This window comes from Hylobates moloch, unplaced genomic scaffold, assembly GCF_009828535.3.
Source record: "Hylobates moloch isolate HMO894 unplaced genomic scaffold, HMol_V3 SCAFFOLD_2, whole genome shotgun sequence".
NCBI classification, from domain to species: domain Eukaryota; kingdom Metazoa; phylum Chordata; class Mammalia; order Primates; family Hylobatidae; genus Hylobates; species Hylobates moloch.
The window spans coordinates 43913572-43926841 of record NW_026652277.1 but is presented as its reverse complement, the minus strand read 5'-3'; the positions used below and the strand labels follow the sequence as shown (position 1 = coordinate 43926841).

Genomic DNA, 13270 nt, shown 5'->3' with positions numbered 1-13270 from the left:
TGAGGGGCTCCAGGGAGTCACAGGATTACTTAAAGAAGGGAAGGGTCAGACCCTGATCCTGATGCTACTGTCAAAAATTCTAGCACTTTCATAGTTTAAAATATTTTACATTTACACAAAATAGTCATGTATAAAATGTTTTTTGTTCAGTTTACATTTTTAAAAAGGACAATGGTAATTTCAAATGCCTTCTGCTTACATGTCATGTAAATATTGTTAGGAGCCCATATTTTTTACAAAAACTGTTTGTGGAGATTTTCATGACTGTATAGGTGTTTTCAGTTGGAGGATTTGCCAAACCTGTGTTTTGAGGCACACACATGATCTCTGCTTGGGAAGGTGGCCAGTGCCACTGTGCAGTGCCCAGCATTTCTACGTGACTCTGGTTTGGTGTGTGCTGTGTTGGTCACCACTTAAAGTAGAGCCAGTGTGCACAATTTGAATATATAAAAATTTGAAAATATGTTTAGCCAGTCTACTCTTTAGTACATTTTGAGTGTCAAGTGGAAAAAAACAGTAAAAGGAAATTAATGAAGGAAAGGAAAGCACTTTCTGAGTTCTGTCAAACACAAGAGCTTCAGAGGAAACAGTGCTTCAAGACTGTAGTATAGTTTGTCCCTCCTCATTGATTTAACTAAGTGGATACTGAAAAAATATCACAGAGGCATTGATCTTGGTGCAGAAACCACCTCTCCCCAACTAGGGGAAAATAAGCTAGCAAGGAGTGTGTCAGGAAGACCCCTCTTGAAAGCAAAGCAAAGCAGAATTTAGACTACAGCTAGCTTTCACAAAGCTGTTAACAGTTTATGGTGTTCAACTATAAATATATCACCAAAAGCATAAGGTGTTACTCTTAAGAAAAGGGCATCTTCATCAGATTAAAAAGCTCTAAAACCAAAAATTATCCAAACTTAAACTCTGATCGGTTCTGGACACAGGGCCCAATTCTGTCTCTGGAGAACTAGGCAACCCCTGGGCAGAACCAGCTTGATTAGCACCATGGCCATCCCTTTATGCTGATAATAAACCTAAATATTCACCTTATAAGGAATTCTAAGCTCAACCACATTTACAAATGCTCAGTCCTCAGGGTTCCAAGACTGCTGGTCTTGGGACACCTTAGTGCGGCATTTATGACACAACACAGCTCTGAGGCATTTGTCCTTGGCTGGAAATGTCACACCTGGGAGCAGGCACACCCTGCAAGAGGCTATTCCCCTGCCACCCAAGCAATGAATTATGATGAGACAAAGCAAAAATTACACTGATGTTACAGAGATATCACTGATCCCTGCAATGAATAATAATCTTTTGACTTTGAACTGGTAGGCAAATGGAAGAAATCTTAACAGCTGACAACATCCTAGCTGGTAATTAAAAAAATAATTAGTACTCCAGTTTGAAATTTGATTTGGTCTTTCATGGAAATTTTCCCTCACTTGGGAGGTCACCAAAATTGTGCTAGCTTTTTTTATTTTTATTTTTTAAAGCAGCACAGGACAAACTTCTACCATCTTGAAAAACTTCTAAGCTGTCCCTTATCCTAAATCTTGCACCTACAAGTCTTAGAAAGTGAAATCTGAACTAAATGATTCAAAGATGAAACATAATGATATACTTAATATAAACATCTATTTCAATGTTTACACCAGACTGAACACAATAAAAGTACTTATGAAAATTATAAGTTTACTTACACTTATGAAATAACTCGACATTTATTTTGTTGGCATGTGCTAATAAACACATATTCCCAAGACAGCAAAGGAAAAATCCCAGTCCAGAGCATTCTGTCTTTGTGAAGCCAATTAAGACACCACCTCTAGTGCCCTGAGATTCTGGGCTGCAGAAACGGTTGCAGGGGAACATATCTCCCTCGGCAGAGCCAGAAACCACTGACTGACTAACAAACATTTCTTCAAATAAGATCTAGTGTGAAAAGGGCTTCCCCTCATTTCATCTGGGCTCCATTCCATGAAGAATATAAGTTAGTGGAAATTACAAAGGAAAACACAACATCTCATCCACTATTTTATATAACTTGGTGTTTTCTTTTATTGAATCATACAAATTCAAATGGGGATTCCTGAATAAATCTTTTGTTAATTTACCTTTGGCAGAAACAACAGATTCCAAAACAATTAGTAGCATCTCATTTATTTGTAGCTTAAAAAAAAATTCTGTAGTGTATTTTCCAAAAACATAGTCTTAAACAAATGTGCTTTAAAAGCTCAGTGGTAATGATCTGATTAATATCATAGCTTATTTAAGAGAGCTATTAAAGGACAGACTAGACATGTATTTTTAAAAAAACACAATTTTTGGTCATGTGAATGATTCATGTTCAGATTTCAAAAATAGGAAACATCCTAAAGTGCATCATTTTATTTATAATCTCACTCCTTGAAATTATAGCAATCTGCAATGTAAACAGTAGAGCAAAGAATTCCAAACTATATTTTTATGTACATTTAAACCTGTAGGATTATGTACCGTCTTTGTGTGTGGATTAAAACCAGGGCACTTCCAACACATAGCTCAAGCTTCCATACGATTAAGAGCAAACTTACTTAAAGGCATTCTTTCTCCCCATCCTTAACATTCAGCTGACAGAGGAGAGCTGCTGCCTCACTTCAGCAATGGAAAATGTTGCTGTAAATCCCATCGGACCAGCCAGTTTCTCACGAGCCTTTAAAACTGAAAACTGGTCAGTATAGTTTTACATTCTTTTTCTTTTCCTTAAAACTGTGCCCTTTCAGAAGGCAACTTTCAAAACATACAGGAGGGTGCCTCTGCTGTGTGTTCATCCTGTAACACATCGTCAAAGGCAGAGCTCCTGAAGCACCTTCTTTGGTCAGCCGTGGCGGGCGAGCAGACGCCTGGGCTCGGCCTCCCAAAGCACAAAGGTGGACCCAGAACCCACTGTCCTTGGTGCAGGAGTTAAAAAAGTAACAACAAATCATGAGGTGACATCAAGCACACTGAAGAGATGGATGATTTGGTGTCTTACCTTTCCTGGTCCCTCCAAAATGTCTAATATAGACAGCTTTGTGACAAAGTCTTTGAAAAAATTATAATTGGCCACACAGCATGACTTTTATACATGATCACAAAAATAGTGTGATTTAGATTCTGCCTTAGGCTGAGTTCTGAGGGGTACATTTACCTGCCAGTTTGGGGATTTTAGTGCAGATTTTTTTTTTAAATTAAACTCTGGTAAGTACTCAGGAGGCTGAGAACACAGGCCCCTTCTCTCCCCTGATCCTCTGTATGCAGGCTGACTTAAGCCCCTTTATGTTTGGCTAGTGCCACAACAAAACAGCTCCAAACAGGTTGCCATGAGCATGCTGGCCTGGCTTGGTGTTTGATGATAAAATCTGAGACTGGTAAGTGCAGTCAGTGTTCAGGAAAGAATCTCCAGGCTCTTCTCCCATCACCTGGTTTTAAAATCAGCATTCATACAGCTGCTTACCATCTCTCTGTCCTCTGCAGATGACCCGGTCCTAGGCAGGGACCAAAATTCCTTGTCAGCTGAGGAAGTCCTGAAGAAACACCCTGAAGATGATGACTGCACTGCCATCGTGGGCAGATGCAGCTTCCATCTACCTGAGGGCTGAAGGGGAAAACCTTTCACACACGTGAGGAAGGCGCAGCTCTGTGGAAAGGTCATTAGAATGGCAGCGGCAGCAAATAGGGCTCCAATGCACGTTCGCACTTAACTGGGTCCAAGGAGAGCATGGCCCTCCACAGCAAGTTTGCTCTATAGAATAAAGTCCTGAGCTTGTTTTCATCACAGTTAGACAGAGAATGGTCTCATATTTCTCAGTTACCTAGGGAAAAACAGTGTATATTCTCTGTAGATGAGTGTTGTTTAATGTAGTGATTCATCTCTGCTAGTGTTAGGAAAGCTCCACTACTGTGTATGTGTGTCTGTGTGTGTGCACGCGCGTGCGTATGTGCACATACTGCAATCTTGACTTTCCAATTACAAAATGCCTAAGTCAGGTCACATTGTCTTCTTCCAGCCAGTTTCTAAGGCAGGCAATGGAAACAGGAGCCGATGCCAAATGGGCTAGAGGCAGAAGGGCTGCATGCTTTGCAGGGCCAGCCCCAAGGCTGCCTTCCAGAGCTACACTTTCTCAGGGGAGAGTAAACTCTCACCGCAGCTGCCAGCCCCCTGTGCTCGGTCATGCCCCTCACATGGACTTGGAATCAGTGTCTCTCTTGCTGATGAGCACCTCCAGGAGCCTCAGTTTCGCCTTTATGTGCTTATATTCACTGTATTCTTCAGCCATAGGAGTGCGGTCTTCCTTCTGGACATTTCTAATGCAAATAAAGGAAAAAGGGGTCTGAGGATCATTTTCTGTCTTTGCTAGATACTATTCATGGGGCAAATTATCAATGTGTAGAAACTTTGCAGTTTATCAACTTGTAGAATCAGTGTTGCCGAGTGGCCCTTGGTCTCAAGACTGGGGCTGGATTTAGACAAGTAATGAAAATGTTTCACCCAGAAGGCAACATGCAACTGAGTTTTTATATAGTTAATCTGGCATCTTGTTTGATAAGAAGGCTAAGAAATGCAGAAATTCTCTCTGCTAAGTATGAATTCACATTGAGCTCTCATACACCAAAATCCTTTATTCATACTTAATGTTTTCTCATTCTTACATATTTCATCTCGCGAAATTTTAAATTTTTAATTAGCAACTGGTCCACCCACAACCTTTTTTTTTTTTTCTCAAAAACAGATAGTTAATACTCCTACTTATCATAAAACAGTCTTAGAATTCAGCAGCTGGATTACATAATACTATTATAATAAGCCTTTATTATTGAGTAACTTTACATACATAATATTTATATGCACAAGTATTTGAGAGCTTATAGGTCAAGCCCTGTGCTAAGTACTTTGTATCTATGATCTGATAGAACCCTTATAACACCTTGATGAGGTGGAGCCATTTCCTACACACTACACATGATGAAACCAGCACAGGAAATCAGATAACTTGCCTGCTCTTGGCCACCACGCGGCGCGCTGCTGCTTTGTGTTTTATGGGAAATTGCACATGGCAAACATTCAAACATAGGCTTCCTGCCTTTATTATTAAAGGGCAAATGTGGGTAAGGAAGATAGCATGGGGCTTGATTTGTTCAATGAACTAAAAATAAACTGATATTATTCATACCCTGCCTTGTTCTAGGAAAGGATTCTAGTGGCTTCTAAGCAGAGGGCAGGGCAAGGAACAGGTGCTCAGCAATCGGAGCATCTGGCACACAGGCCCCCGCTGCACTCTGAGGGGTTTCACTCTCCTCAGACAGGAAGTCATGGAACCAGAGCTTATCTCCTAAGTCCCTCATAGTTATAAACTTTTTTGACAATTAAGTTAACGTCCTCCATTGACATTTTCTTAAAACCTGGGTGGTTTGCATAATTCTACATGTATAAGATATCTGTGCATAATGTGACTTAGAATAATATAAAAAAGGATAAACCAAAAAATAGGCTTAGATGAAAGACTGGAAAGATACACATCAAAACATTAATTCTGACTTGTCTTTGGTTATTATTGTTTTGGGAATTACTATTTAAATTTGCTTACCTATATTTTCTAAATACTCCGCAATGGGTGGGAAATGAAAAGCAAGTGTTTAGGTATAAAAATATATGAGACATATCCAAATCAGAGATCCTAAAAGTAAATTCATACAATAATTGTTAAACTAAACCGAAATACAATATATTTTAAATGACAAAGTTAATTTTTGTGGTGCTTTTATTTCTCCAAACTTTCAAGAAGTATGAAAGAGGACTCAAGAGAAACAATACTTACATAGCTATAGTAATCTGGGTTAAAACCAATTTAAAACGTTAAAACCTAACTCCAATGTAAGAGATGCAAATCTGTTCCTGGTTCTTTCCTGGGGCTCCTACTGTGACTTTCTGTAAGATGTTTTGTGTGCTGTTGCTTGTAAACATGAAAGACTAAATTGTGCCTTAAAATTCACTGGCGAGAGGCAGCCCATCAACCAGGTAGATTTAATGCTTTGCTTTTGTTTTTTTTTTTTTTTTTGAGATGAAGTCTTACTCTGTAGCCCAGGCTGCAGTGCAGTGGCGTGATCTCGGCTCACTGCAACCTTGGCCTCCCGGGTTCAAATGATTCTCCTGCCTCAGCCTCCAGCGTAGCTGGGATTACAGGCCCGTGCCACTGCACCTGGCTAATTTTTTGTATTTTTAGTAGAGACGGGGTTTTACCATGTTGGTCAGGCTGGTCTTGAACTCCTAACCTCATGTAATCCACCCGCCTTGGCCTCCCAAAGTGCTAGGATTACAGGCGTGAGCCACCGTGCCTGGCTGACTTACTGCTTTTCATATATATTTTTCATTTAAACTTGCCAATTATCACCTTCATTTTTGAAATGAGCTTGCAAATCAGTAATACTTAGATCTCTCTTTCCGTTGTTTCTCTAGCTCCTTTTATTTAGAAATGAAGTCTCACTCTATTGCCCAGAATAGAGTGTAGTAGCAGACCACAGCTCCCTGCAGCCTCAAACTCCTGGGTTCAAGCAATCCTCCTGCCTTAGCCTCCCAAGTAGCTGGAGCTACAGGTGTGCCACTACAGCCGCTTGGCTAACCTCTAGCTTCTTAAGAAAAAAGCGTTGCTGCTACCACCAGTGGGAAACACAGCTTCCTGCTGCTCATTGTAGATAAGAATCTGATGGGACAGGTTCATTTCATACATGTCAGCTGAATATGCATGAGTCTTGGGCATTACCCAAAGTGCACTTCTTCTGGGAGGTCCACACAAATCCCATCATCTCACAGTCAACCTCTAAGGGTCCCTAGGCACAAACCCAAGGACCAGGTTACAGGGAGGATGCAGAAGTGTGCCCCCTTTGAAGGCATTCCACAGATCTGACAGAAAAACAAGAGGGATGGGTGTGTGTGGTGCGGCGGGAGCGGGGGGAAGGGAGGGCGGGGGAAGACAGGCACTACCTTCCATTCTGTCTGAAAAAGTTGTCTTCAAAATCTCGAAGTTTCTTTCGAATCCTTTTCTTTTCTTCTCTCATTTCCTGGAGGTGTTCCAGGAGTTCAGGTCTAAGAGAGAGGAAGCATTGCAAGGAAATTAAGTTAAATTTGAGTTGTCATAAATGTAATGAATGTGTAACTCAATAGGAGCTGTGCAGAAAGGGGGCTTAAGTAAATGCAGAAACTGCTGAGGGCATTGAGGGGGCGCGGAAATGGATGTTTTCCATTTCCTGAAAGCCAAAACATGCTGGCAACAGATCCAGCTTCTGGGGGTTCCTGCTACTTGGGAATTCTTAGGCCTTGTGAAATCCCACGGCACTTTGTCATATTTTTCTTTGAAAGAAAGAGATGACATCTGTGCTCAGCGTGTGTTAAGTGATGGGCTGTAATGTACAGAACCACACAATGCCCTTTAGAGACAGAACTTCTGGTTGTTTAAACAAGACTCAAAAGTTCCCTCAAATAACATGGGCTGAAGCATATAAAAAAGGAAATTAAAAAAAAAAATCACTGTTTTATCCAGATACACCCCAGGCAGTCACTTGTATTTTATCAGCTAATTTATTTAGATACAAAGGCTAAGATAATATTTAAGAGAGCTATTTTTACCAAAACATTTCACCACCACCACCAAAATGACATACATTGAGGCAGCATGGAGATTTGAAAGCCCTGTGTCCTGGCTGCATTTTGATGGTATTTTATCATCCATTGGGGAAATAAACCCATCAGCATCATCTTCGAATTGGTCCAGAAAGCATCGTGCACTGAAATCGGTTTTCAGAGTGACCATGAAGTCTGGCTTCACATTGCTATCGTCTTCTGACCCCTCCTCTTCTTCCTGGAGATACACAGCAATCTCAATAAAAATCTGGTCACTTTCATTACAAGTATCATTTAATAATCATTTAATTATCAGACCCCATATAGTTTCTTCTGTATCTACATTTAGCAACACATATGTACATTACAGATATATTATTGAATATCTGTATTCAATATAAATATACACATTTAATAACACAATGTAGCCACTCAATAAACAGACTGCAAAACTTTTAAAATGAGTGTACAGCATGTTAATAGTTGTCAGGTTGGGGGTAAGAAGGAACAACCGTCCTAATTTATAACCTAAATCAGATGAACTAAAAGGATCCAAAAATTTCCAGCTCTGTAACAGCACAAAACAAAATTCATCACCAGTAACCAGTGCTTTAAAGGATTCTACTACTTGGGTATCTCAGATGGCTTTTTAGGAGAAAAAAAAAAAAAAATCAGTCTGAACATTTTCTGAAATAAAACAATACAACCTTTCTATTTAAGAATTGAGATTAGAAAATATTTTATTGCTGCTTAATGCACAAAATTTTAGGGAAATTTTAAGGAGACTGAAACATATTACATTCTCATGATTGAAATAAGAAAACTCAAGCTTTTCCAAAGAACTTCCAAGGGCCACATCTGTATTTTTCGGCATACGAGATTCTAAGAAAAGTATGATATTCTCGGTCTGTATTGATAATGCAAATAGAAAAATAGTAAAGCCAAATCAGCATTTCTTAGAGCCAATTTAAGGCTATGTAAGCCTAAGGAAGAGATAATATCAGAATGTGAAAGATTTCAAAACAAGTGATGTACTGCCAAAAGGTAGTCAGACCACAGAGAATAACTTACTATCCTAAAAAATTTAAAAATTGGTTCAGAATACAGCCACATAAAAAACGGTATGCATAGCATCAATTATTACAGGTAAACCAAATGGCTTCCATGCCAGTGCAGCAAAAAATCTCAGGAGGCAGCAGCAGTTCCCGCTGGAGGGCAAAGTACAAGTGTGCAAATGGTTCATGGTAAATTTTGGTATGTTTAATAATGGTGTTTCTGAAGAGAAATAATGTGAATAAACAAGCAACCAAACAAAGCAAAACAAAAAAGGACTATCATATAACTGATATCAAAGTATTGCTACAAAAATAAAATTGGCAAAAGCTAGGTGGCTTTTCCAGATTGTCTCAGCTGTGACTTCCGATCTTGAGTCTCTTTAAATTGTTAAAAACATTTAAAAGTTTACAAAGTAAAATTGACTTTTTAAGTGAATACGTTTTTTTTTTTGTTTTAGTGAGAGTAATAACAATTCCCATTGACGTAGTTTTGATAAAAATTGAGATAATGTATGTCAGGTACCTCATAAGGCACACCTGGGACACCGGCTGTGCACATCAGTTTTCCGCTCCCTCTCTTCCTTCCCCACCCCTGGATAAGGAAGACAGGGTAGAAGTATCTTACCATAACTCAGTGAAGGCAGGAATTGGGGCCTGTTTACTGCTGTCCCCAGAGCTTGGCCAATGCTTGCATATGGCCAATAAATGGCTGTTAAGCAGTCTAGTAATTCAGTTTGAAAAGAGAACTACAAAAAACTACTATTAGAAGAGCATAAACACCTGGGACACCTAACAGAGTTACAAATAAGAACTTAACAACCTTTAATGAAATCAGGTGTCTAGGCCTTATCGATTATATCCCAAAGTCCTGAGAGAACTTAAAAATGTGGAAGTGTGCCTTGCACATAGTGAGCACTCAATATTTTTTGAGATAAATGTAACATAATTACTCTCAGTAGCCTTTGAAAATCACAAGGAAAAATAGCAAATAGATTTTCAAATAAGACAGTCATCATAAGTGTTGTAGATACTGGGTAGATTCTAGAAGGAATTAATACATAGATAATATATAAGCAATTGGGAAAAAATCAGTGATCAACTGATGAGACTGGTTCCTTAAAAATGAGTCATGGAAACGAACCGTTTTTCCTTTTCTGATAGATGTAGTATTTGGATTTCAATAAACCAGGTAAGCAGACCCTACGAAAGGAAAGCTAGCTTCCCAAATTTCTGCTGAGTAATGACTGAAGGGTGACATGAACCTGAAGGGCAGTCTACAGCAGCCCCTCTGCCTGACCCTGCCTTTCTCAGTATCTGAGTCACTTGGACAAAGAAAAGGCATATTTCAAAATGTACAGATAATACAAAGTGGGTAGGGACATCTGATATGTTGGAATACAAAAGCTAGATTTAGTGTATTTCCTACAGCTGAAATAGAAGTGTGAGATGTAACAAATTGGAAAAATTCAAGGCCCTATAATTAGGAAAAAGAAAAGCTGGATACATCAGTGGCAATGCACAAGTGTACAGCAAAGCATGAGTCAGGGCCATATGCCAGGGCCGTGAGCAGTGGTTCTCAATGAGGGTGATCTGTTCCCTCGGGAACATCAGGCAATGTCTAGAATCTTTTTTGGCTGTCACGACTGGTGAAGGGGTGGTGGTGGCACACTACTGGCCTCTAGTGGGTGGAGGCCAGGACTCTGGTAAGCATCCCACCAAGCACAGGGCAGTGCTGCACAACAGTTACCCAGCCCCGAAGGTCAGCAGTGCTGAGGCTGAGACACCCTATCCTCAGAATGGCCAAAATGAATTCCCAATACCTTGTCAGTTGCATAGGCAAGAAACTGGAGGCATGAAAGGGTCTCAGTCATCCAGATCAATGTAAGGACTAGTCTTTGGTCCACTGTCCTGGTTAAACCATATCCAGATTAATGTCCAGTTCTGGGTATCAGCTTTAACAGCAACACTGATAAACTGGTGTGTGTGCACACAGCAGAGCTAGGAGACCACTGAAAGGTTTGGAATCCATATCACACAAGGAAGAGTAAGAGGAACTTGCTTGGATAACAGATTGTCATAGGGTGTGGGGTGAGAGTGGGCAGGGCAGGTGACTAAATACAGGCAGTGCTCTCAGGGATGAAGCAGTATGTCTATTTCATGTTGCTCCAAAGGGCAAAACTAAGCCTATGGGATAGAATGTAATAAATTGATAATAGCTATGAATATTATAATTTCAACTATTTTCATTAACTTTTTGTATTTATCAAACCTATACATTTTAAATTACATATTATGTAATAAAGATAATTATAAAACCAATAATATAAGTTATCAGCTATTATTGATACTTATGTAGTGAGTGACGTAACTCCTTCCATTGCTGTAAACTTTTTAAGCTTGAGGATGGAATCTGTCTGTAGGTTCAATGTCTCTATTCTGCCAGAGAAGTTTTAGAGAGGATTCTTATGTTGGCTAGGAGAACTGATTAGATGATCTCTAGGTTTCTTTGGGTTGGAAAATCTAGGCCTTCAGAACTGAGCTGGCTGTAGTTCATATACAGCTGGTTCGTTCCCAAAAGCATTTAAAATCAGGGGTGAGTTTTGGAGAAACCACTTAGATACAATCTTATCTGCACACACACCAAATTCTAAATTGGAATTGCCAAGAATTAGTACAGTCCAAATACTTTCTAATAGGCCTGGCCAACAGGAACAAAATGAACCAAAAGACAGCACTGTTTACAAAAGCAAAGTGGTCATTGCAAAATTATCTGAAATTTTGACCATGATGTGGGCCAGGAGATAAACCACAGCTAAAATATACTTGTGGAAAAAAAATTAAGCTAAAGGATAAGAATGGGAAAAATGTCTTTTATAAAAAAGAGCATAATTAGGTTATCTTCAGTTCATTTGGTGAAACCATTATTAAGTGTCTGTATTTTGGATGTGTTCAAGAACACGTTTTTATCTAGTAACGGTTCTATTGCATGCTGCTAAGAGAAACATGCTAATTTTCATACACACAATTACCCACATTTCTCCAATTACTGTGGTTTCATTCTTGGGTGATATTACCAGCCAGACAAAATTTGTCTTTCATTAACATCAAGGCTTATTGTAAGAAAATAGCTCTAATTTTTCAAGACACAATATAGTATACTGGCCCAAATTTCAAGTACCGTGTTTAGAACATTTTCATAAAACAAGTTCTACTTAATACAGTGAGCACAGTCATTGCCTAATACCATAAAATTAGGCAGATGATGTATTAAGATCTGCAAAAGGCAAGAAAAGGAATACATAAAAGACGACTTTATAGCTTGTGGTGCCTTACCTCAGACAAGAAAATGGAGAAGTTCTCAACTGGTTTCCCTCAGTAGACAAGAGGCCCCCATATACTGAAATAACCATTCCTAACTACAGCACGTAAATGATCACCCCAGGCTCGGAACTATCACAGAACTTTGACAAGTAAAACTCTTAAAACTCACTTCTGCTTCAGGTTTAACTCTTGCTTTGGAGTTAAATGACTTAGAAAAACAATCACTGATTTTTAAAAAATGATTGCCTTTGATTTTTCATCTCTAGAGTTCTGTAAAAGGCAGTCCACTTTGTTCAGTTGTCTAGAAACAAAAACATGAAAGAGGCTGATCCTAGTACGGGCCAATTAGGGTCCCACAGAGACACACTGATCTATGGGCACAGATTACATCTCCCATTCTAGCAAAAGTAGCCACCGATGACAAGGATTATCTGTACAAAATCCATATTACTGGAAAAAAAATCAGGACATATATTCTGGCAGCTATCAGTCATTCACAGCACCTCATTCGTAGATTAAGAGCAGATTTTAAAATTAGTCCTGGGGACTAAATGTGCTATGAGAAAGTCAAGAAGGAAAAGCCAGAAATACTGCACCCGCAAATCTGTCAAAGACTACTAAGATATTTGTAGAAGTACAATTTTTCACTGTTTTATGTTTATATATATTTCCTATGTTAATTATGATTTTTCTGTAAACAGTATATGAAATTCCTTTTAAAGTTGGTCTAATGAGCTAATTTAAGATTTTGGAATACAGAAAAATCCATTCCCCAAATACAGAAAACATAACCAAACGAAAAGCATTGTGGACAACAAAACCAAACAAAATAATCCCTGAAAGCAAAGTAAAAACAAAACAAGCAACAACAGACAATACAAAAAAGAGGGGGGAATAAAATGAAACCAAAGAAATCAGCTAAATGAAACTGGAGAAATCAGCACTCTTTAGAGGGAACTGTTCAAAGTTGGTTATATACAGCTACTGATTTTTAGGGAATGCTATAAGAAGCCACCACCAAAAGGCCCGATCACACCCCCTTTCCATTCACCAGAGGGGAGGGGAGGAGGGAGGGAACTGGTGCGGATTTAGCAATGGGTTAGCAGCTGGGGTCTTCACCTTGATCTCCTTGAAGAAGGAAGCAGTTTCGCCCTCGATAATTGGTTGCAGCAAAGGGCTTCTCCGCTTGCTGGAGGGGGAACCCTGTGACAGGTGTTAACAAGTAGGTTACATTCCGAACCCCTTTCCCTTTCCCTCCAGC

The 13270-nt window shown here is 39.3% G+C and overlaps 2 protein-coding genes across 16 annotated transcripts in view; one reads left to right on the top strand and one right to left on the bottom strand.

Moving 5' to 3' along the window:
• The window catches only part of HERC3 (HECT and RLD domain containing E3 ubiquitin protein ligase 3), a 143218-nt gene extending 139638 nt beyond the window's left edge, over positions 1 to 3580 (top strand). For 2 of the 5 annotated variants that reach the window (XM_058432949.1, XM_058432948.1), the window contains exon 27: positions 2607 to 2688. The gene's annotated coding sequence lies outside the window, so the exon portion shown is untranslated. Of the gene's footprint in view, positions 1 to 2606; positions 2708 to 3492 lie in introns of those variants that run through there. The other 3 variants (XM_058432943.1, XM_032140652.2, XM_058432940.1) reach the window with 3 other exon arrangements.
• A 600-nt stretch (positions 3581 to 4180) lies between these two features.
• Positions 4181 to 13270, bottom strand: part of FAM13A (family with sequence similarity 13 member A) — a 394397-nt gene continuing 385307 nt past the window's right edge. For 9 of the 11 annotated variants that reach the window (XM_058432961.1, XM_058432969.1, XM_032141067.2 and 6 more), the window contains 4 exons: positions 13129 to 13212; positions 7675 to 7871; positions 6998 to 7099; positions 4181 to 4323 (listed from right to left, as the gene is read on the bottom strand). In XM_058432961.1, the coding sequence (XP_058288944.1) occupies positions 4197 to 4323; positions 6998 to 7099; positions 7675 to 7871; positions 13129 to 13212 (510 nt within the window). In that variant the 3' untranslated portion in view covers positions 4181 to 4196. The remainder of the gene's footprint in view (positions 4324 to 6997; positions 7100 to 7674; positions 7872 to 13128; positions 13213 to 13270) is intronic. The other 2 variants (XM_032141285.2, XM_032141536.2) reach the window with 1 other exon arrangement.